The sequence below is a fragment of the Vipera ursinii genome (genome assembly GCF_947247035.1).
Source record: "Vipera ursinii genome assembly, chromosome: 3".
In the NCBI taxonomy this organism is placed as follows: domain Eukaryota; kingdom Metazoa; phylum Chordata; class Lepidosauria; order Squamata; family Viperidae; genus Vipera; species Vipera ursinii.
This window is the reverse complement of record NC_139516.1, coordinates 26,963,902-26,988,504: the sequence shown is the minus strand read 5'-3', so window position 1 is coordinate 26,988,504 and position 24,603 is coordinate 26,963,902. Positions and strand designations below refer to the sequence as shown.

The following is a 24,603-nucleotide window of genomic DNA, read 5'->3' as shown; positions in this document are numbered from 1 at the left end:
TCTATTTCCACAAGAACTGCTGAACTTAGGGCTTCACAGGGTTTTTGGTCACAAGGACAGGTCCAATGTAATCCTTCTGCTGACTTTGTCCAAGCAGTGGCCTCCATTTTGCTATGCTATTATTCGGTTCATTGAACTCCAAATGCAGTACAGGTACTCCTCACTTACCAACCATTTATTCAGCAACCATTCAAAGTTGCAACGGTGCTGAAAAAAATAAATATACAGCCCATTTATGACCTTCATAATGTCCCTCAGTCACATTATAACTATTACAATCAGTTTGCATTGCCTTATACCTGACGTTTGAATTTTTTTCTCCCCTCTCCCCCCTTGCAGAACAGAAAGATTGGAGATATAGGAATTGCAAGAAAGTAAGTGGCTTGTTTCTTTTACACATTGAAAGCAACACAGTCGCACTTGTAGACCTGAGCTGGGAGCTGTAGGCATGTTACACAGTTTATATAGTACTCTCTTGAAATCTTTTTTTCTCCAATCTGCATCACAAGAAGGAAGTGATTTCTATATGCAATCTCTTCTTTGCCTGACTCTTCCCCACCATAATGTGATTGCATTGGCAGCAAGAAAGGATACTGTGAGCTGTTTGCATAGGATGCCCGTGGCGCTGAGCCCTTGGCTGCTGGCACTATCACATTGCTCTTGATGTGTAGAAGAGCAAACAGTTTACAGTACTTCACTGGAATCTCTCTCTCTCTGCAATCGCTTTGCTTTGTGGAGGAGGGAAGGAAGTGATTTTTGTAGATAAATCTCTCCTTTACCTGACTCTTTCCACTGCTCATGCAGTTGCATTGCTCTCAATGTGTAGAAGACTAAACAGCTTTACTCTCTTGAAATCTCTCTCCAATCTCTGCTGTGTCAGGGATGGGGTGGGAGGAAGAGAAAAGCATAAGTGTTGCCTCAATCATATTTACAGACATTTGTTTAGAAAGCAATTCATCTGTTGTTTTCTTTTGTTGCAATCTATTTGTATGCAATTGAAATCAGAGCTGGACGTCCCAGGGCAGCCATGCCTTCTATAACTAGATTTAATCATGTTGGCTATGTTATGACATCGTGGATGAATATTTTTGAGTCCTGGTTGGTGAACATGGAAGACAAAGGGAATTTCCTGTAATAATTTAACCAAAAACAACAGTGAAATCCAGAAATTACAAATGGTGTCTGGTATGAAGGAAGTACTGGGAAACATACTAGTTACGTCTGCGTGTTCCTGCCAAGGGAAAAGTGTCAAAATGTCAGGAAGTAGAAGCAGATGCTGTGAGTAAAAGAAAGTAATTTAGTGAGAAATTAGTATTATTTCTTTGTTATTTCAGTACTAATATAAATACTGTAATGTTTAATATTGTTATGATGCATGCTTTTATTATTTTTCTCATTCTGTTAAAAATAATGATTTTGTGAGAAAAAGAAGGGGAAAGTATAGTACCCGGTCAGTTTCAGTTTCCTCTGATATTTTTCATCTTTATTTCTGGAGTGAGAATAATAATAATAATAATAATAATAATAATAATAATAATAATAATAATAATAATAAATAAACCTTTATTGTCAAAGTACAACATGTGTACATTGAGATTAGCTGAGCCTCCCCCTGTGCTCTCTCCCCCCAACACACAGTGACAACAAACCCTCCATCCCATCCCACCACACTATGTGAACCAACTACACCACACACCGGCCTCCCAAGTCAACTCTGCATAAGATTACATCCCATTCAAAAGCCTAACAGCCCACGGATAAAAGCTGTTCTTCAGCCTGTTGGTACGGCTGGCTATATTCCTATATCTCCTAACGGATGGTAGGAGAGTAAAGAGATACCGTCCAGGGTGTGAGTCATCCCTGAGAATCTTCCTCACTCTTCCAAGGCAACGAGCCCTGGCGATGTCATCCAGTGGTGTCAGGGAACAGCCCACAATGTCTTGTGCTGTGCTCACTACCCTCTGTAATACTTTCCTATCCGCGGCTGTCAGACCGGCATACCAAACCACAATACCATATGAGAGGACGCTCTCTATGGTAGACTGGTAAAAGAGGGTCATTAGCTGTTGTTCTACCCTGTTCTTCCGCAAGACCTAAGAAAGTGAAGCCTCTGTTGGGCCTTTCTAGCCACCTGGGTTGTGTTAACTTTCCAGGTCAGATCTTCACAGAGGTAGACTCCCAGAAATTTAAAGGAGGGAACTCTCTCTACACAGTCCTCCCCGATGTAAAGTGGGGCAGGTTCCTCTTTTTTTCTCCGGAAGTCTAACACCATCTCTTTCGTCTTGCTGATGTTTAGGTGCAAGTTGTTGTTACTACACCATATGGATAGTTTTTGTACCTCTGCCCTATATGCTGTCTCATCCCCACCTGTAATAAGACCCACCACAGTTGTATCATCTGCGAACTTGATTATCGCAGTGGATGGGTCAGATGATACACAATCATAAGTGTATAAAGAGTACAGGTAGGGGCTAAGCACACAGCCCTGTGGCGTGCCGGTGCAAAGCTTCAGGGGGGTGGACAAAGCAGACCCGACCCTCACTGTTTGTACCCGATCCCTAAGAAACTCTTGAATCCAATCGCAGATAGCGGGGGAGAATTTCAAGTCAGTCAGCTTCTCGATGAGAATGCTCGGCAAAATGGTGTTAAAAGCCGAGCTGTAGTCAACAAAAAGCATCCTGACGTAGCTTCCAGGTTTCTCGAGATGACTTGCTACAGAGTGTAAAGCAGTAGCTATGGCATCGTCTGTCGACCTATTTCCCCTGTAGGCAAATTGATGTTTATCAAAGTCCAGTGGGAGGCATGTCCTAAGATGTTGGAGAACCAATCTTTCGAAGCATTTCATGACTACAGACGTTAATGCAATAGGTCTGTAGTCATTCAGGCACTCAACTGCAGTTTTCTTGGGGACTGGGACAATGGTAGCTGCCTTCAAGCATGATGGTACACATGCCGTTTGCAAGGAGATGTTAAAAATCCTTGTCAGGACCCCTGCTAATTGATCGGCACAATTCCTAACCACTATCCCCAGCACCCCATCTGGGCCTGCGGCTTTGCTGGGATTCACAGCCTTTAATACAGCTCTCACTTGGTGTTCACGCAGGGTGAGTGGCTGAGAGTCAGAAGGCCGGCCAGCAGAGGCTACGGGGTCTGGTCTTTTAACCTTGTAGCGGGCGAAGAAGATATTCAGCTCCTCAGCCAACAAGGCATCGGTGTTTGCCATGCTCCTCGCGCTGCCCTTATAGTTGGTTAAGTGCTGCAGTCCCCGCCATACTTGCCTCGGATCGTTGTTCGCTAAATGGTTCTCCACCTTTTGTTTGTATTGTTGTTTTGCCATCCTAATGCCTCTTCTGAGATTTGCCCTGGCCTCTCTGTATCTGTCCCTGTCCCCCGCCTTAAAGGCAGAATCCCGGGCTCTCAGGAGTGTTCGTATCTCTGCAGTCATCCAGGGTTTACAGTTCCCATAAACTCTAATGCACTTATCCGTTGTTACACTGTCCGTGCATGTTCTAATATAAGAGAGTACGCCATCTGTATATGAATTTAGATCTTGTTCTTCAAATACACTCCAGTCAGTGGTTTCAAAGCAGTCCTGCAACTGACTGAGAGCACCCACTGGCCAGGTTCTGACCCTTTTTGTGACTGCCTGAGTCCTTTTCCTGAGAGGAACATACTTTGGGCACAACAGGAGTGAAAGATGGTCAGATGTACCCAGGTGGGGAAGAGGAAAAGCTCTGTATGCCTGCTTAAGATTGGAATACACGTGGTCCAAAGTGTTCTTCCCTCTGGTGGAAACTTGCACATACTGTACAAACTTAGGGAGAACTGTCTTCAGACAAGCTTGATTGAAGTCCCCAGCCACGACAAGAGCGCCCTCTGGGTGAGTTTGCTGCTGCCTGGTGATGACGTCATACAGCTTAGAAAGTGCCATGTTGACATTGGCATCAGGTGGAATATAAACAGCTATAATAATTACCACAGTAATTTCTCTAGGCAGATAGAAAGGCCTACATATAACAGTCATCAATTCCACATCTGGGGAGCAATATGTATAATAATAATAATAATAATTAATAATAATAATAATAATAATAATAATAATAATAATAATAATAATAATAATAATAATAATAATAATAATAATAATGTTATTTGTATACCGCCCTTCTCCCGAAGGACTCAGGGCGGTGAACAGGGCAATAAATACTAAAATACAAAGATACAAAAATTAAGAGAAGATTAAACAAAGTGCCCAATGCCTTAGAACAATAAGTTAAAATACATTAAAAGCAATAATAAAACCCAAACCCATCAGGCCAGGCTGGCTTGTTCAAACAAGGTCTTTAGATCCCGTCGGAAGGAGCGAAGTTCGGGCGCCGTCCGGAGCTCAACCGGTAAACCCAGCTTGCTTTAAGTCCATTCAAAATATCTGATTCCTTCAGATACGCAAATGAGCCTTGAAAGTTTTCAGTGACCGTCTTTTAAAATGGGCCTCTCAAACAGAGGCAGGAATTTGGGAGAGGGGTAGATATGGAATAGGAAAATTTTAAACTTTCACCCTAGGAAATCCTTCACAACCCTATTTTGTGAAAAAATAGCAATGTTATACTGTATTTAATATTGGTCTTCAGCTGCCTGAAAAACCCAGCAACTGAGTAACAACGGCAAAGAATTCAGTATAATTAGAAGGGATCTGACAGACAAGGAAAGATGCCTGGAAAATAGAGGGCAACCAGAACAAGTGAATTATTTAATTTCTTGCTTCTGGGATAGGTTGGATTTATTTCCCTCAAAGATCGTTGCCCTTCAGCAATCTTGTTGTGATTGTTTCTGTCTAAATTAGGATCACCTTCATTTTGCTTCTTGTAACTTCAATACTTTTAAGACACACATTGCTGTTTGCTTTTTACCATTTTTTAGCTGAGAACATCATGAAGCAAATGGGTTGTTCAGTTTCAGTTGAAGGGGCACAAATGTTGTGTGTAGCAGTCAGAAGTTCATTTGGTGTAACTTTACGCTGGTTATTTCAGTGGCAGCAACATTATTAGGTGCAGTACTTTTCTTGCATTTCAGTCTTATAGCTGAGGATTTCAAAGGCTGCAATTCTATTCTTAAATGCTGTAATTCTATTCTTAAATGCTGTGTAAAACACATAGTGAATTTCTGCATGTCACTCAGCTGTTAGCTTCTAGATGGCAAAACATATAGAATTTCAGCCATAAAAATTTCCACTTAGAAAATGGTGGTAAGCAGGGGAGAAACTAAATTCATACAATACTAATTCTAACAATGTAGATTGAAATTGCCTTTTCCCAACTTACTTTTCTTCAAATATGCTGGACTCACTTAATTTCTAGCCAGAACGGCTTTGGAGGACATTGCAATTTCTCTAAATAGCATTAAGATTTAGTCATAGCTTTCGTGTTACAAACCATATCTTTTCAGTACAATCCAGGCTTATCATACCCTGGATCATGCTTGCTGTGTTGTATTATTTATATTGCTATTGTCCTTTTCTTCAAAGGCAGAGATAAGATTTTTTTAAAAAATCTGTCTTAATTTGGCATATAATAGTGTAATGTTCCTGTATATAATTTTTAATCTATAAAACCAGTTCTAGTACTAACCTTATTGTCTTGATTCAATTACTGTAATCCCGCTTCTGAATAATTTTTATTGACAGAGAAATATTTATGTAATTGTTATACCTAATTTTCTAGTTATGTAAATACCTTATAGCGGCTTAAATGAAAATTGTCAGGTAGAAATGTTCACATGGTAAGATTTCGAAATTTTCTTTGCAAAAAATTATATCTGTCATTTTATTAAATTATTGCACAAATCAGAAACAGGCCTGCAACATAGCTTATCCTATCAATGCCTTGCAAATTAGAGCAAAGAGATGAAGTTATAACATTGTCATCATTATCACAGCAAGTGAATCATCTTGTTCTGTAAGGGAAATTTGAATCTTCTGGTAAGACCCAAAACCAAATTAACAATCCAAAGAGTTGATTTTTAAAAGTTCTTAGTGCTGTCTAATTATGAGCACGGTTAAAGATGCCAATGAAGTTTTGGAGAAATTATTATGTCGTGTAGCAGCCCTAGTTTAAACTACTTATTTCTACAGCACCACAACAGACATTTAAAAATATCATTCCTTCCTGCAAATATAGAAACAATGAGAAAAAGGGGGAACACAGCATGCGGGGGGAAATACAGAAAGAAGAAAATGCAGGCCTGGCTTTTCATAACATCCCAGATAAGTAGGTAGGTGTTCTTGAAGAGAGCCAAGCAGTTCAGTCCAATGCAAATGTGTTCTCAAATCTTTCTTTTTTCCCCATCGGGTAGAATGGCTATGAAAAGACTGCACTCTGTAAAAAAGAAAATCTGATATGTATGAGGGAAGGAGATAAAATACATAGGAGCTTGACCAATTTAAATCTAAAGTCTGATAAAGTGCTTTGAGAAGAGACAGTATATTCTAAAGCATTGTTCTCCTGAATCTTCATGTTTTTACAGCCAGTGTTTAATCTGGCAGAATATCATCAGCTCTTTCTTGGCACAGAGAGAATCCGAGTTCCTGAAATTGTCTTTCAGCCATCCCTAATAGGAGAAGAACAGGCTGGGATAGCAGAAACCATGCAATTTGTCCTGGACAGGTAAAAGTACAGACTTCTGGAATTCCTAACTTAAATTGATGCACTTAAGAATATGTTCTCAGTTCTCAGAAGGATGCTTTGAATAATACAGTGAGTTTACATGCACTCATCTAGCTTTGGCTCAATGTGTTGTGCAAACCCTGGCAGTTTACGTTCGTTCAGCAAATCATGGTTCAATTAATCATGGATTATAAGTTAGGTAAATAAATGTGGTATTTACTTATTTATTTTCAGATTAGCCTTCATACTATTTTTTTAAATAAGAGAAGAGGGTTTGCATTTGCATGTTCTGAGAAAGCCCAGTTATACATTTAGCAAAGCACTGTGTGATAATATATGCTTTGTAAACTACTCTGAGCATAACATGGGCTATATTTCCAAGAAAATATAGTAAGAGTAGTATAGAAATGTATACCTGATACCTTTGGTGACACTGCTATTGTGTAAAAATACTGTTCAGGATGTCACTTTTATAGCAATTGTGTTTAGAAGTGCTAGACTGGATTAGTGCTACATGAAAAAAGTGAGACCTACCACAATCTCAGGCACACTTAGTTCTTTCAGGTAAGGAAAGCAGAGGAAGAATGGGGAAGAGTTGAAGTCTGAGGTTCACTATAACCATTTACAGTTATTATTTGCCATCACAACAGATGAAGAAGAAAGAAATTACTTTAAAGAAGCTTTTATCATCTGGGAAGATTTTATAAATCAGGAAAAAAGAAAATAAAAAACAAACTGATTTAAAAAAAATACTTGTAGGTCTAAAACTGAGAAGCAATTTTTATAGCAAACATGGAATGAAGTATGCTTTTTTCTCCCTGGGATCTTGCAGCAGCTGCAGAGAACAGCCACAAGGATCCTAAGATTTGATTACTTTAAGAAGGTGCAAATGAGTGCCATGTTGCACCCTTGCATGCTCTTTAGTGCCTTTTTTAATCTTTGAATTCTAAGCATTGCACTTCACAGCTTTATACTCTGGAAGTCCTTAAAATGTAAGCCTATCTGGGTGCCCTTTAACTTTCTGAATTTTCAGCAATAATAACATGGGCTTCACATAAGTGTCTGAAAAACCTAGGTTAGGAAGGGTGGTTTAGCTTGTTGTAGAGATATGTTGGTAATACTTCAGGGGAAAGGGAACTAAGCTATTGCTTATACTCTGACAGATTCCTGTGTCTATTGTCAGACAAAAAGAGCTTTAAATGTTTTAATAACTGGGTTGGTTTTTGTTGCTTTTTTAGATATTCTAAAGATCAACAGGAAAAACTTGTCCAGAATGTCTTCCTCACTGGTGGAAATGTGATGTATCCTGGAATGAAAGCTAGAATCCAGAAAGAATTGCTTGAAATGAGGCCATTCCAATCATCCTTTCAGGTATAGTATTCCCTTTGCCAATTGAAGGGGAAAATTCAAAAAGTTTTATCTAGTGAAATATTCAGCATTGCGTCATCAAAATATGTTCAGATTTTGCATGCTATTTATTTATTTAATTTCTGTGCTGCCCATCTCCCCAAGATGTGACTCTCGGCTGGTATTAATTCAGTTACTGCGAGTAGCTTCCTAAAAGCATTCAGTTGGCTACCTAAGGAAACAGATGGACCTTTGATTTTATCCAAGAAGATTATTTTATTTTCAGAAGGTTTGAAAAATATATCCTACTATTAAATATATCCTACTTTCCTTTTACTGTGTATACAGCAACTGACAAGTACACAAATAATTAAAGTGCAATCATATAAATGATGGAATGTTAAAAATCAAAAGCCATTGAAACCTATTATATTCACAGGAACATAAGAACATATATCAGGAGGAAAAAAATTCCATAAGAAGGGAGTCCCATAGCCACCTCCCTAGGAAAGTGAAGACCAAAGAATTCATAAAGAGCCATTCTCATGAGAACCTATCTATCCCTTCCAAGTTCATCATAAGAAACAGGCATTTTGTGCAAGAAAGGACAATTCTTGAAATTATTTCTACCAGATAGTTTTGCTTATAAATTGTCTCTATAGTGTGATATTCTTGTTGTTGCCATGCAGGTGCACCTTGCTTCTAATCCTGTTCTTGACGCATGGTATGGAGCTCGGGACTGGGCACTGGAGTACATGAATCGTGAAGAAGGCTGGATAACTAGGAAAGATTATGAAGAGAAAGGTGGAGAATATCTTAAGGAACACTGCGCTTCCAATGTCTATGTGCCTATCCGTCTCCCAAAGCAGGCTCCACGGACTGCTGAAACATCATCGTCCAATAAAATGCCAGGGACTGCCACAAGCAGCACTTCTGAGCAAACGTGATACGTATATTATTCTTGGATGAAGGATGTTGCTTTCCAGAACTACAAGACTGTCTACAGAACTGGATTTGCATTTCAAAGACATGTATTGGGCATCTCAATCAAGGTACTTCTATATCTAAAAAAGGCAGCTAAGCCTTTTCTGTTTCCTATGGCAGTAAATGTTCAGTGTGATATGTTTGTGGTTGCCATGGGAAAAAATGGGCTCTACATCAGTTCTTGGTGTAAAAGAAAGAAAATGAATATTTCAAAGAAAATGCTCATTAGCCATACTGAATCAAACATATAATGTGTTTTATATTAATAAATTGTTGCCAAGGCTGTAGGTAACATCAATATCTTGTCTTGGGTTTATTTCATTTCATTGTTAATATGTCAACATAATAATTTCCAGAGGGAAAGTAACAGTACTGAGTTTCAGGAAGAACAAGTATTCTCAAAGAGTACAATTGTATATGTGTAGCGAAAAATGCAGCACTGGCAATGTTAGTCCAGAAGAGGGAGCATTATCCAAAGAAAATGATATTTAGGAAAAACATAACCTTATCAAAATTACAGTTTTCAGGTATGTGAAATGATGTAAATGTCTAGCTATCTTTTCTTAACATATAGGAGATTTTTTATTGATTTGGCATCATGATGAATCATAATAATCATTCTTACCCAAAAAGGTAATTTAAACATGCTTCACGTAAAGCTCCATTCTTGGTAGCCATGTAGTGTTTTTAGCAAAGATTTGTCCTAAATTCAGTATTTATTGGGGTGTTTTTTTTAAAAAAATCTCTATTGCCCTCAATGGATCAACAATTTTCATTATACTAATCCTTAAAAATCTCATCATCCTTTCAGTACTGAGCAGCAAAATTCCATTAAATGTTACAGTAAAGGATTAAAGTAGGTGGTAACAATATGAGAGGCAGTTTGGTCTAGTGATTAAGGCAGGAGTCTCCAACCCTTGGTCCATGGACCAGTACCCGTCCATGGTATGCCAGCAATCGGTCCACACAAACAAGCAAAGTCCCATCCGTGGGATATAGGCAGCACACAAAACCACACACTCTCCAGTCCGCAGAAAAATCTGTCTCCAATATAACTGGTCCCTGGTGCCCAAAAGTTTGGGAACCTCTGGGTTAAGGCACCAGGCTAGAAAGTGGGAGATCATGAATTCAAGTCCTGCCTTAACTGTGAGAGTCAGCTGGATGACCTAGGGCCAGTCAACCTCTCAGGATTGTTGTGGGGAAAATAGGAGGAGAAAGGTATGTTGGATATGTTCACTGCCTTGAACTATTTGTAAATGTAATAAAGGAGGGATACAAATAAAAAATAAGTAAAATATCTATTTTAACCCTGATTAAATAAACCAACTTCATGTTCCTTTTAAAAATCTTGATTTTTTAGTCACTTCAAATAATGTCCCACAACTTTATTTCTTTTAATTTTTTTCTTGTCCCTTCTTAAAAAATTCTTCAAACAGCTTGTTTTGTAAATCCAATATAGGAATGTTAATATTAATCCAGGTCCAGGTTTATATATCCTGTTTAATTATAAAGACATCAGCTGGTTTGTTTTATAAGCCCAATATAGCATTATTTTTGTAGTTTGACATTTTTAAATCCACTCTCATATCAGTCTCAGTCTTCTTTCTGGTAAAACCTGTTCCTCTCCCATAACTCTTAAAACATGTTGAATGTTAAAATATTTTTGCTCCATTCTTTATTAGATCATCTTGGGACAATTGTATAGTATACCTGAAACTGCTGAAGCTGGTCTTGAAGGCAGCTGTCAGATTTGTTTTCAAAGGATCTGTGCCTAATTGGAATATATAATATAATTTGAACTTTCATGTTAATGTTGAATACTGATATTTGAACCTACTCAGGTTCTGCACGTCCACATAGTTATGGAAGATTCATAATGATGAGGAATGTAAATTCTTACATCCTATATTAGATGTTTTTGTAGATTTTGCTTGCATAAGTTCAGTATTGTCACACTGGTGCCACCTAGAAAACCTGATTTAAAAATATCCTAACCTTCCTTAATATTTGCGTAGGCATATTGAAGAATGGTGAGAAATGTCAATTTAAAAATGCAACTGACAAGTTCCGCATGTTTTTTGTACTCCAAATTTAGCCATTAAACTAGTTATCTTAAAAATAATGATTTTTTTGTTACATTCATTTTGGGGGTGGCTGAAAGAGGAATAATTTAGGGCATAAATGACAGGCTAGACAGTACATATGCATTAGAGAGAGTCTTTATAATTAGAGAATTATTCTTCTAAAATGCAGTTATAATTCAGCAATTGTAAACAGTGGCAACAGACAAATATGAAATAAGAGCTCTGACAGTTCCAAAAGGGTGGAAAAACTACTTCCAACCATTTTTGGCAAGCGGTAGCTATTTTCTATAGAATAGTATTTACCCTCCTAATCTCGCTTGGAATTCTTCAACAAAAGTCCCATAGAATCTAATGGAACAGGAATGTGTCTTGATTTTATAATGCAAAAATAAGCCAGGAATAATCAGCTTTGATTATTTTATCTTGCTCTGTACCTTGGCAAGGTTTTTAATAGTTCTCAAACATTATTCCCAGTATTCTAACAATAACTACTTATCAAGATCAATAAATGATGAGGAAATAACAAGAAAATTGTTGAATTCAGCTCCTCCCAGATAAACATTAATGTTTGCCAAAAGGCATAATGAAAATCAAAAGTAGCAGAGTTAAACAAATACTTTCAAGTTTATAAAGTCTAACAAAGGGCATGATACAGCAGAAATTAGAAGTGCAATTTCTATTCACATTTTGCAAGAAAATGGCACCATTAAACTGAAATGAGGTGTTTTTTTAATGAATAAATCTAAATCAAACTCTAAATAAATGGACTTGTATCAGTCCGTTTGGAGCTTGCAGTTCAAATAAACTGTTTTATAATCTTTCCATTAGCAGGTTCTTCATCATCATCAGCAGCAGCAGCAGTAATGACATCATAAATTTGTTTGGTTTTTATTTTGTGAAAAAACATACTTAAGAAAAAAATATATTTTTTAAAAAAAGTACTACATTCACATGATATTTCGCATTAACCACTTTGGTTAGGAACAAAATTCCAGTCCCAATTAAGGTAGCAAGGATTACCTGCATGTGCGTTTTTGGATACAGATGATGCCATGTTGTTGACTGAGAATGGGAATAATTTGCAGTAGCAGTTGGATTGTATGGGATCTGAAAATTAAGGAATTTTGATACGAAAATTAATGTATCAAAATAAATGTGTTTGAGAAAGAAAATCAATTGTAAATTGTACATAAATGGCAAAAAAGATGATTTTGTGTATTTTGATAGAATATTTACTAAAGATAAAAAAGTGGATCCAGAAAATGTGAAATATTTATTTATTGTATTTATTACAGCTGTCCTAGACTCTGGGCAGTGTACAATAGGCCTAATGCATATATTATATAAAAGTTGGCAGAAAAGTAGTAAGTAGTATGGACTCTGTTGCAAGGAATGATTTTTTTAAGATTTTTTTTATCCCACCTTTAATATGTTTATAAATAACTTAAAGCAGTGCACATATCTAATATTATTTCCTCCTCCTAGTTTCCCCACAAGAAACCTGTGAAGTTGGGCTGAGAGACAGTAACTGGACCAAGGTGACCAAGCCAGGTTTCATGCCTATGGTGGAACCAGAACTGACAGTCTCTTGGTTCCTACCTTGGTGCCTTAACCACTTGCTTTTGATTATGCCTTCTGCCCACTTCATTATATTGAAGTGTAGATCAAAAGAAACTTAAGGATAGGCTGAATGCAATAAGAATGAGTTACAAAGAACTGAATACAATAAAGCAAGAAGATAATGGAATTAAGAATAGACATAATATATATTAAGCTGCTAATATAAAAGAAGTATATTGAGGTAGTTTAGTTATACAATGAACAGGACGGAATAGCAAATCAAATACAGTTGCAAGAAAAGGTATGTGAACCCTTTGGGATTACGTGGAGTTTTGCATGAATTGGCCATAAAATGTGCTCTAAACGTCATGCAAGCCACAACAATAGTCTGCTTAAAATAATACTACACAAACATTAGCTGTTGTCATCTGTTAATTGAACATAACATGTAAATATTCACAGTGCAGGGTGGAAAAAGTATGTGAACCCCTAACCTAATGACTTCTCCAAGAGCTAAGTGGAGCCAGGAGTGAGCCAACCTTGACTCCAATCAGTGTGATGATATTGGATGTGTTGCTGACAGCTGTCCTGCCCTTTAAAAACACACACCAGAAGCACTGTCTGATGTGAACCATGCCTCGCAGAAAAGAGCTCTCAGAAGACCTATGATCAAGAATTGTTGACTTGCATGAAGCTGGAAAGGGTTACAAAAGTATCTCCAAAAGCCTTGATGTTCATGTGTCCACGGTAAGACAGACTGTCTACAAATGGAGGAAGTTTAGCACTGTTGCTACTCTCCCTAGGCGTGGTCGTCCTGTAAAAATGACTGCAAGAGCACAGCGCATAATGCTTAATGAGGTAAAGAAGAATCCTAGAGTGCCAGCTAAAGACCTACAGAAATCTCTGGCACATGCTAACATTTTTGTTGACACATCTACAATAAGGAAAACATTAAACAAGAATGGAGGACATGGGAGGACACCACGGAGGAAGCCATTGCTGTCCAAAAAAATATTGCAGCATGTTTGAAGTTTGCAAAAGAGCACCTGGATGTTCCACAGCACTATTGGCAAAATATACTGTGGACAGATGAAACCAAAATTGAGTTGTTTGGGAAAAACACACAACACTGTGTGGAGAAAAAAAGGCACAGCACACCAACATCAAAACCTCATCCCCACTGTAAAACATGGCGGAGGGAGCATCATGGTTTGGGGCTGCTTTGCTGCCTCAGGGCCTGGACAGATTGTTGTCATTGATGGGAAAATGAATTCCAGAGTTTATCAGGACATTTTGCAGGAAAACGTACAACCATCTGTCCGCCAACTGAAGCTCCGCAGAGGATGGGTGATGCAACAGGACAATGACCCAAAGCAAACAAGTAATTCAACAAAACAATGGCTTCAACAGAACAGAATACGCCTTCTGGAGTGGCCCAGTCAGAGTCCTGACCTCAACCCGATTGAAATGCTGTGGCATGACCTTAAGACAGCGATTCACACCAGACATCCCAAGAATATTGCTACACTGAAACAGATTCTGAAAGAAGAGAAGTTTCAAGAACAAAAGACAACGTATGAGCAATGTGTGGACATGGTTGAGGCAAGATTAATTTACCAGGATAGAAAGATACAGAGGGACAAATGAACACAAGTAGTCCTTGGTTAACAACTGCACTGTTTAGCAACCATTAAAACTTATGATGGCAACTAGTCCTTGAATGTACTACAGTTGCAGCATGCCAAAGGTCACTTGATTCCAATTTGCAACCTTCATAGTGAATGAAGAAGCTGCCACAAGTCATGTGATGTTGCGTTTAACAAGCATGGGTGATTCAGACTTTACAACTGCAGTGGAACTGATAAAACTCAATGCAATCATGTGCTGTTTCACGTAATGATCATGCTGCTTAGTGAAGGTGTTGTCATCCCAATAGCAGTGATTAAGTGAAGATTACTTGCAGGGTTAGTTTTAGTTATGTTTCTTTTCTAATTCATTTTTTTTTACTTTACAATATATGGCTAGGTATTTCAAACTCCCTACTTCAATTCGTTTTACACCAATTTGCCTCTAAAGATAACACAAAAGTTACAAGTGGTATAAATATAGCAGCAAGATCAAGCCCTACCAATATAGAACTATACCTCTATTATAGTCAATGCATAGGTAGGACTATAACAGCCGTGGTGGTGTGGTGGTTAGAATGCAGTATTGCCACCTAATTCTGTTGACTGCTGGCTGCCAGCAGTTCGGCAGTTCAACTCTCACTGTTTCAAGGTTGACTCACCTTCCATCCTTCCAAGGATGATGAAATGAGGACCCAGATTGTTGGGGGCAATATGCTGACTCTGTAAAATCGCTTAGAGAGGGCTGTAAAGCGGTATATAAGTCTAAGCGCTATTGGTATTGGTTGCCTGGAAGCTTCTGGGCCCAATTCAGAGTGCTCATCATTATCTATAAAGTTCTAGATACATCAGGCAACATGTAATAAATGAATTCGCCCATCCAGTCCATTCATTGAGAGGACATACTGAAAATGTCTTCCTCTTATGAGTTCATGCAACATGAGTGACACAGCACACCTTTGCTGCAAAAGCCCCTACCTCATGGAATAATCTACCTCTACAAGTGCACGCAGCCCCCCCCCCCAATCTGCTTTGCTGCAAATCTGAAAAGAGTTGTTTGATTTGTTACAATAAGTCTGAAAAGACTATTTGATTTGAATACATATTCAGGTCCAGCTGAGTGACTAGATGCTGATACTGGATTTCATTTGGGGTTTATTTTTGCTTTGTGAGTATGTTTTGGGTTTTGACATTATTCTGATTTACTTATTTATAGTATTCTATTTTTTGTTTTCTTATGTCGAGGATTAGGGCAGTTTAGAAATACAGTAAAAGAAACAAATGTATAAAACATTGTATAGATCATGCTGGAGTCGGAGAAACCAATTTATCATTTATTTTTAATGTCTTCACCTCAAGCAAAGTATAACTTTCCTTCACAGCAAAAGGTGTCAAAAATCACACTACATGCAAAAGCTTAAGGGCATGTTTATTTATTAAGATTTATTTATAACTAATTCTTCTAGGATATCAGGGCAGCTAAATCCTATTTATTCAAATATCCAGTATAAGACTAAAATGTTGAGATAAATGATGATTAGGCCTGCAATGTTTTAATTAATAATTATTTGATCAATTTCAGAATGCCAATCCTCTTTAACCCTATGCATGTATCTGGCATTAAGCACCACTGAAATCAACAAGTCTTATCTTTAAGCAGATATGTACAGATTTGCACAGTAAAATCACAAAACAGTAAAAGATTCTGCTAAGGAACAGATGCTTTAAAAATATATGACAAGAATGTACCAATTCTACACTTGGCAAGTGCCAAGAAGAGAAGGATTTTTTTCCATTCTGTCAGCACAAATGCCTCTCCTAATAAGTATACTTATTGCTTCGAAGCATGTTTCAACCAACCAGTTAATTAGGATTTTAATATTTTGGTTGACAATACAAATTATTAGTGCCCCTCTTTATTTGTGTAGATTCTGCTCCAGCCAACACTATGATTGTTGTTGTTAGCTGCGAAGTCGTGTCCGACCCATCGCGACCCTATGGACAACATTCCTCCAGGCCTTCCTGTCCTCTACCATCTTCTGGAGTCCATTTAAGCTCACGCCTACTGCTTCAGTGACTCCATCCAGCCACCTCATTCTCTGTCGTCCCCTTCTTCTCTTGCCCTCGATCTTCCCCAGCATTAGGCTCTTCTCCAGGGAGTCCTTCCTTCTCATTAGGTGGCCAAAGTACTTGAGTTTTAGCTTCAGGATCTGGCCTTCTAAAGAGCAGTCAGGATTGATCTCCTCTAGGACTGACCGGTTTGATCGCCTTGCAGTCCAAGGGACTCGCAGGAGTCTTCTCCAGCACCACAGTTCAAAGGCCTCAATTCTTTGGCGCTCAGCCTTTCTTATGGTCCAACTTTCACTGCCATACATTGCAACTGGGAAGACCATAGCCTTGACTATACGCACTTTTGTTGACAGGGTGATGTCTCTGCTTTTTAGTGTGCTGTCTAGATTTGCCATGGCTTTCCTCCCCAGGAGCAAGCGTCTTTTGATTTCTTGGCTACAGTCCCCATCTGCAGTGATCTTGGAGCCCAGAAAAATAAAATCTGTCACTACTTCCATTTCTTCCCCGTCTATTTGCCAGGAATTGAGAGGGCCAGATGCCATGATCTTGGTTTTCTTAATGTTAAGTTTCAACCCAAGTTTTGCACTCTCCTTCTTCACCCGCAACAAGAGGCTCTTTAGTTCTTCTTCACTTTCTGCCATTAGAGTGGTATCATCTGCGTATCTCAGGTTGTTGATATTTCTTCCGGCAATCTTAATTCCAACTTTTGATTCATCTAGCCCTGCCTTTCTCATGATGTGCTCTGCATATAAGTTAAATAGGCAGGGCGACAGTATACATCCTTGCCGGACTCCTTTCCCAATTTTGAACCAATCAGTGGTTCCGTGTCCAGTTCTCACTGTTGCTTCTTGACCCGCATATAGGTTTCTCAAGAGACAAATAAGATGGTCTGGTACTCCCATCTCTTTAAGAACTTGCCACAGTTTGTTATGATCCACACAATCAAAGGCTTTAGCATAGTCAATGAAGCAGAAGTAGATGTTTTTCTGGAACTCCCTAGCTTTCTCCATGATCCAGCGTATGTTGGCAATTTGATCTCTAGTTCCTCTGCCTCTTCGAAATCCTGCCTGTACTTCTGGTAGTTCTCGATCCACATACTGCTGAAGTCTAGCTTGTAGGATTTTAAGCATGACTTTACTAGCATGAGAAATGAGTGCAATGGTGCGATAGTTTGAACATTCTTTGGCACTGCCTTTCTTTGGAATTGGAATGTAAACTGATCTTTTCCAATCCTGTGGCCATTGTTGAGTTTTCCAAATTTGCTGGCAAATTGAGTGTAGCACTTTTACTGCATTGTCTTTTAAGATTTTGAATAGCTCAGCTGGAATACTGTCACTTCCACTAGCTTTGTTGTTGCTCAGCTTTTCTAAGGCCCACTTCACTTCACATTCTAGGATGTCTGGCTCGAGGTCAGTGACCACCTCATTGTGATTATCAGGGACGTTAAGCTCATTCTTGTATAGTTCTTCTGTGTAATTTTGCCACCTCTTCTTAATCTCTTCTGCCTCTGTTAGGTCCCTGCCATTTTGGTCCTTTATCATGCCCATTTTTGCATTAAACGTTCCCTTCATTTCTCCAATTTTCTTGAAAAGATCTCTGGTCCTCCCTGTTCTATTGTTTTCTTCTATTTCTTTGCACTGTTCATTTAAGAAGGCATTCTTATCTCTTCTAGCTATTCTCTGGAATTCTGCATTCAATTGGGCGTATCTTTCTTTTTCTCCCTTGCCTTTCGCTTCCCTCCTTTCCTCAGCTATTTGCAAAGCTTCCTCAGACAGCCATTTTGCTTTCTTGCATTTCTTTTTCTTTGGGATGGTTTTGGTTGCTACCTCTTGTACAATGTCGCGAACCTCTGTCCATAGTTCTTCAGGCACTCTGTCTATCAGATCTAATTCCTTAAATCTATTTGTCACCTCTACTGTATATTCAACAGGGATATGATTTAATTCATACCTGAGTGGCCTAGTGCTTTTCCCTACTTTCTTCAGTTTAAGCCTAAACTTTGCAAGGAGAAGCTCATGGTCTGAGCCACAGTCAGCTCCTGGTCTTGTTTTTACTGACTGTATAGAGCTTCTCCATCTCCATATAGAGCTTCCCCATCTCCATATAGAGCTTCCCCATCTCCATATAGAGCTTCTCCATCTCCATCTAACTACTGTGAATTACATGATCTGAAATCTACAGGAATTTGGGGATGATGGTGTTAGGTTCCATATCTCATATTTTTCCTCTTGTGAGCTTTTCTTGATTTTCCGTCCCTTAGATGTCATCTTCATAGGGTACCGTCTCCTCCTCCTTGCTTGATTTCGGCAGATGTTGCAAAGCAAGCAGAAAGTCAGCTCAGTTGCATAGTTCCATGAGGCTTCCTCACTGCAAATACCTTCTTCAAAGTATATCTAGTAATGGGGAAAGTCATCAGGGTAAGCCATAAACCATGCAGTTCTTTTATGATATAATAGAATATGACAGGATACAAAGCTGTCAGCTGCCTTGAGGTCTGTGAGTAGTACTAGCCTCCACAGTGCTTCACTGGGACTACAGAATAGGCAGCAGCTTCTGTCCCTATACTAAGCAAAAATCACACCAAATTTTGATCTTGTGTATGAATCAAGCTATAGTGTTTAACAACTTTTGAAAGATACTTTAAAGAGAACATTTTTTACCTTTCTTGTTTTCCTGGAAACAATATAGAAAAAACGAAGGCAGTTGTATTAGGTAGCACGCACACACACACACCCCGCCAAAAAGCCAAAATATATATCAGGCCAATGTCATAGGCTAACTCAAGACCACAAAAAAATAATAATGTGCAAATTTTTGAAATCTCTCTTAATATTATGGCAGTGGAATTTTAAAATAATATAGATACTTTCCATGGAAACTAACCTGTACAGTAGTTTGTTATAATGACCTAGATTTGCATATTTTAGACAACATTTGCTTATTTCAAGGTCACTGTTTAGTTATTTTTTCTATAACTTCAGGAGTCTTAGATGTAGATTTCAAATAGTACATTATATAGTAAAATGTTTCATAAAGGGAACTATGTTTAGCAGTAGTAGGTATTAATCATGAAACTGTTTGCTACCTCTGTTACAATTTTCTTGCTTGCACATCTTGCTGCACTATCATCCATGAGTGACTTCTTATAAAAAAAATCCTCAAATCACAGTTGTTACCATGACATATTCTTGAAACAGGATAAAGGCAGCCAGTAGTTGATATCTGAGCTATATAATGTGTGATATCATAGCAAAGTATATAATGCTTTGAAGCACTGCAGCCTAATGTATAATTTAAGCATTCCTTGTTTACAAAAGGTAATTCCTACCTACATTTGAAGAAATTCATTGGAGGCATTGGATGATATCTTACATACTAGATACTATGACCTGAATTAGCTTGTAAGCTTGGAATAGTCTAGAATCAGCCTCATATAGTAGAATCAGATGCTGCTGTTAGGTTAACACCCCGTCCTAATATGGTTTCTTTATATATTTTAATATAACATATGAATCCAACCAAATGAGTTCACAGTTCATCAATAAACCATGATTAAATGAACCACAGTTGCTTGTTATATAAATCTAATTGTACAGATCTTTATGTAAGACTCTCATGAATATTATGTATTTTTCAGGACCATTTATATAAATACAGTGTGTATGTGGCTTAAAAAAAAGCAAAGACAGCATGCAACCAATCCAAACAAAAGCAAAAAAAAATCTATCCAAAGATAGATTTGTGCAAGTAGTATACATAAAGCAAGTTGAAAAGATGTTTGAGAGATTCATGCAGAGATTCATTTGTAGTTTTTATGACCAACCATAAATTCACAGCTTCTAGACAGCTCTGCTAGTCAGGGAAAAGACATAGAAATGCAGTATAAATGTTGACAGAAATATTTTGTCTGCATCTATTGTGTGACTGTGTTTTATAAACAAGCAAATCTCAACACTTGGCTCTAAACTTTCCTTTTTTAAAAAAAATTGAAGCCACTGGGGAAACTGACCTACTAGCAAACATGACTGCCAGGTCTATTTTAATTCTGTATATTGATTCCTGGCTTGAAGCAGGAATAAGCTTTATGGGGAATCATGGGGAGCCATTATGGAATTATACCCTTAAGTATGGAATGACTACAGATGAGACCTGACAAATCCTGCCCAGCTATTAAATGAAAGAAATGTAAAAGCAGGAAGAATTACAACTGAACAGTTTGAAAAGCTACTAAAAATAATTAGCACTTAGAATAGAAAGCTCCCTGGCTGTCAAATTGTCAACTTTCCATTATTAGTGGTAATCAACAACCCACTACTATGTTACCAACCATTACATGGTAATTATCTCCATCATTTCAGTAAGCACCATTGCTGATAAAGCTATGGTATAAAACTAAAGATAATGAGCAGTATTTTAGATTTACAAGTTGGTCCCCAAGACTCCTTTCCATTTTAGCAGTTGTACAGGTAGAGATCTGATTCGCTGTTATGCAGATAATAGGTGGAGCCAACATATTGCTTGAGAAGGGACCACTTAGTAATTTATTTCCTCCCCCCAAAAAAATTACGTCTAGAAATTTCCTTTTTTGCATTTAACAACAGATTTAAGAAAGCAGCTGAAAATTATCAGAACATGTGCATTGCTGCACTGTAAGAAAAAACAGACCTCAGAACTTCAAATTCTTAAAGAATTTTGAAAAAGATCATTGCTAAATACAGATCAGAATCATTTAACACAGCTTCAATAATTTTCACACCCCATCCTTTTATCTACTAAAGTAAATTATGAATAGTTATAATCTTTCATTCAGAGTTTGTCTCAAGAGGTACAAGTACATTGTTAAACGAAAGCAGTGTGTACATTGAAATATCATTTTCTTTTATCACCCTGCCCCAAGTAAAAAATAAGTATTAATTTTCAGCCCTTTTATGATGGAGACAAGATTTGGTGTTTTACATATACAATTAATACACAGGGTCCTTTTATTGTATAAGAAATAACACTACCTCAATAGTAGAATATTTGTCACATTCCACATTTGATGGAGCTCAAGCCCTTGACCTCCTCTATTTTTTAAAAAGATATATAACATTGTTCTTCAACAAAAGCAATCTCCATTATCCTAATGTGGCCTAGAAACAGAAATATGTCAATTCCCAAAATAATGTATGACTTGATATAATTCAGAGGTGTCCCTTTTTGTCACACTATTAGATAAAAAGGAACATGGTTTTTTAAATGCTTACCGAAGCCAAATGTATGTTATACTTACATGCATTATAGATTGCTTAATATTTTATAAGGGGAGAAACAATTTGAAAAGCAAAATGTAATTCAGAGCAAGTATGTAGAATTTGTTGGGAACACCTGAAATTTAATGTCTTTTTCTTAATATATTCATCAACTTATAAGCAGCCATGAGAGACTAGAAAAAGACATGCAAACCTAATTTGTCTGGAATAAGGTTACTTTCCCCCCTCTACCTTAGATTAATAGTAATTATAATATTACTCTCCAGGATTCCTACTTATGCACCTAATACATTAAATAGCATAATCATGAAAAACCTTTTAATTAAAATGCAAGTACAGAATTCTGAAATCATAAAATACAACCAACACTTAAGACACTTAAGACTTATTGCAGCAAGAAAAGATGATGTATTTAATAAAGTGGCAATAAAGATAGACAATAGGGCCCGCAACTTGGGCGTCCTCCTGGATTCACAGCTCAGTTTGGAAGATCATATGGGAGCCGTGGCCAGGGGGGCTTTTGCCCAGGTTTGCCTGGTGCGCCAGTTACGGCCCTATCTGGACCGAGATGCCCTACGCACAGTCACCCATGCGCTCGTGACCTCCCGGCTAGACTACTGCAATGCTCTCTACATGGGGCTGCCCCTGAGGACCACTCAGAGGCTTCAGCTGGTGCAGAATGCAGCCGCGCAAGTTGTGATGGGAGTCTCCCAATACTCCCATGTAACACCTCTTCTCTGCGAGCTGCATTGGCTTCCAGTTGCCCTCCGGGTGAGATTCAAGGTGCTGGTGATGACCTATAAAGCCCTAAATGGCATGGGCCCGGATTATCTAAGGGAGCACCTGCTGCCAGCGTCAATTTCCCATCGTCCTGTGCGCTCCCACAGGGAGGGCCTCCTCAGGGTACCACCGGTCAAGGATTGCCGACGGGCGATCCCCAGGGGGAGGGCGTTCTCTATGGGCGCGCCTGCCCTATGGAATCAACTGCCAGCAGAACTCCAGACTGCCCCCGACCTTCGTTCATTTCGCCGGGACCTAAAAACCTGGCTCTTTGAGCTATCTGGTCTGGACTGGGGGGGTTTAATGTTTTTAAATTGTGATTTTAATTTTTACGGCTAGACTTAATTTAATTTAATTTTAATTTTATATTGTATTGTTTTTAAATTTTGCCTTGTAAACCGCCCTGAGTCCTTTGGGAGTAGGGCGGTATATAAACCGAAATAATAATAATAATAATAATAATAATAATAATAATAATAATAATAATAATAATAATAATAATAATAATAATACCATCAAACTAAAAGTATCTTCAAAATCCAGACAAAATAGTACAGCATGTCAAAGTTAAGTTACTTCTTAAACTTCAAGGGGGGAAGGAATTGAAACAGGAAAACTGGGATGGCAATAGGACTAAACATCCTTGCTTAATGTCTCTATTCCCATTTGACCTTTTAAAAAAAGAAAGAAGGAAGGGCCTACAGTTTATATATTCACATGTAACATGTCATTAAGCTATACATTCAGTTTCTACTACTCCTTTCTTGAAATTTTATACAATGATCGAGACACTTTAAAGAATTTTAAGAAACCATTATGATTTGCAACAAGAGAATAAACATATGACAAGTAATTCAAAGTGGCTAAGGTATGGTGAATTGCTACGATACTCCCCAGGAGCATTTAAAATAAATTCAAGAGATTTGATTATCAGAAGGCTGTAAATCAGTACTCAGCAGGTTCTTCAAGTCCAGACATCTGAAGTATAACTTCAGTACGTATGTTTTACAAATCATAAGATTTATTTTATACAATTACAAGGTACCCTCCTGTTTAAAGAAGGCTGAGGGAAGGAAGATATAGCCCATGGGAAGGCTGGGGGTGGGGAAAACTTAGCAGAGCAATTTGCAACTTTCCTTTGCAGCTTCCCCATTGATTTTGCTTGAAGGAAGTCGGCAGGGAAGGTTGCAAATGATGATGCACGATCATAGGATGCTGCAAACATTGTAAGTGCAAACTGGTACCCAGGTTCTGGAATAGCAATCACATGATCGTGGGGGTGCTACAAGTAGAACTTCGAGGATCAGTCATATGCACCACTCGTTCAGTGCCATTTTAACTTCAAATGAATGAGTGCTTGGTAAGAATTACCTGTATTTGAAAAAAGTTCCCTAATTCAAGCCCATGTCCTTACTTAATTTATTAAATTATTTGCATGCATTGTACATTTTTAATGACCTAATGAACAGCACTTCCTAAGTTTACCTCATTGTCACCTCTAACATCCTTTTCATCATTATCTGCCAACATCTTGGGAACACCTAACAAGCAAATCCATAAGAAACTTTTGCATTCATTTTTACTACCTTTCCCTTTGTACAGGGAAAAATAATGGCATCTTCCTAATATATAGTGTGCCTACTCTTGTATGTCCTGCCTTCTAGAATTACTTTTCTTCAGAGATTTGTGTTACTCCCACCTTTACATTATTCAGGAAACTACTGAAGATCTGGTTATTGTCCCTGGCCTTGGGACAGGGTAACTGTGGAGGTCCTTTTTTGTTCTTTTGCTCATTTTGATATTGTTTTGATTATTTTGATCCCTAGTTGTGAGCTGCCCAGAGTCATATGGGAATCCATCTGCCTATAAATTAAATTATACAAATATATGAACCCCAAATGAGGCTGATTAAAGCACATATAAAAATCTGTAGATAGTAAGTTGACTGAGATTGCTGTGTAAGGAAGAGGATTATTCAAGTATCTTAAACATAAATGTCCAATTTTCTTCATAAAGAAATTCTGCTAAAGCCCTCCGACTATCTACTATTCTCTATATTTTCTAGTCCAGTTAAGTGTAGCAAGAGTAGTATAAAATACTACTTTAAAATGTCAACATCATCAACATGGTTCAGTTATAAATTACAAAAAAAAACCCCAATTTTCTTGGTTTCTACAACATACTATACTGAACCATAAACTAATCCCATGAGCTTCATTTATATAACATGTTCAGTTAA

The 24,603-nt window shown here is 37.9% G+C and overlaps 1 protein-coding gene across 2 annotated transcripts in view; it reads left to right on the top strand.

Moving 5' to 3' along the window:
• Window positions 1-24,603, top strand: part of ACTR5 (actin related protein 5) — a 43,821-nt gene that overhangs the window by 17,788 nt on the left and 1,430 nt on the right. The window contains exons 7-9 of one of the 2 annotated variants that reach the window (XR_014491945.1): window positions 6,523-6,662; window positions 7,901-8,033; window positions 8,699-9,061. Coding sequence is in view for 1 of the 2 variants with exons in the window: in XM_083358028.1 (XP_083214154.1) it covers window positions 6,523-6,662; window positions 7,901-8,033; window positions 8,699-8,956 (531 nt within the window). In the remaining variant the exon portion in view is untranslated. Of the gene's footprint in view, window positions 1-6,522; window positions 6,663-7,900; window positions 8,034-8,698; window positions 9,292-24,603 lie in introns of those variants that run through there. The other variant, XM_083358028.1, reaches the window with a different exon arrangement.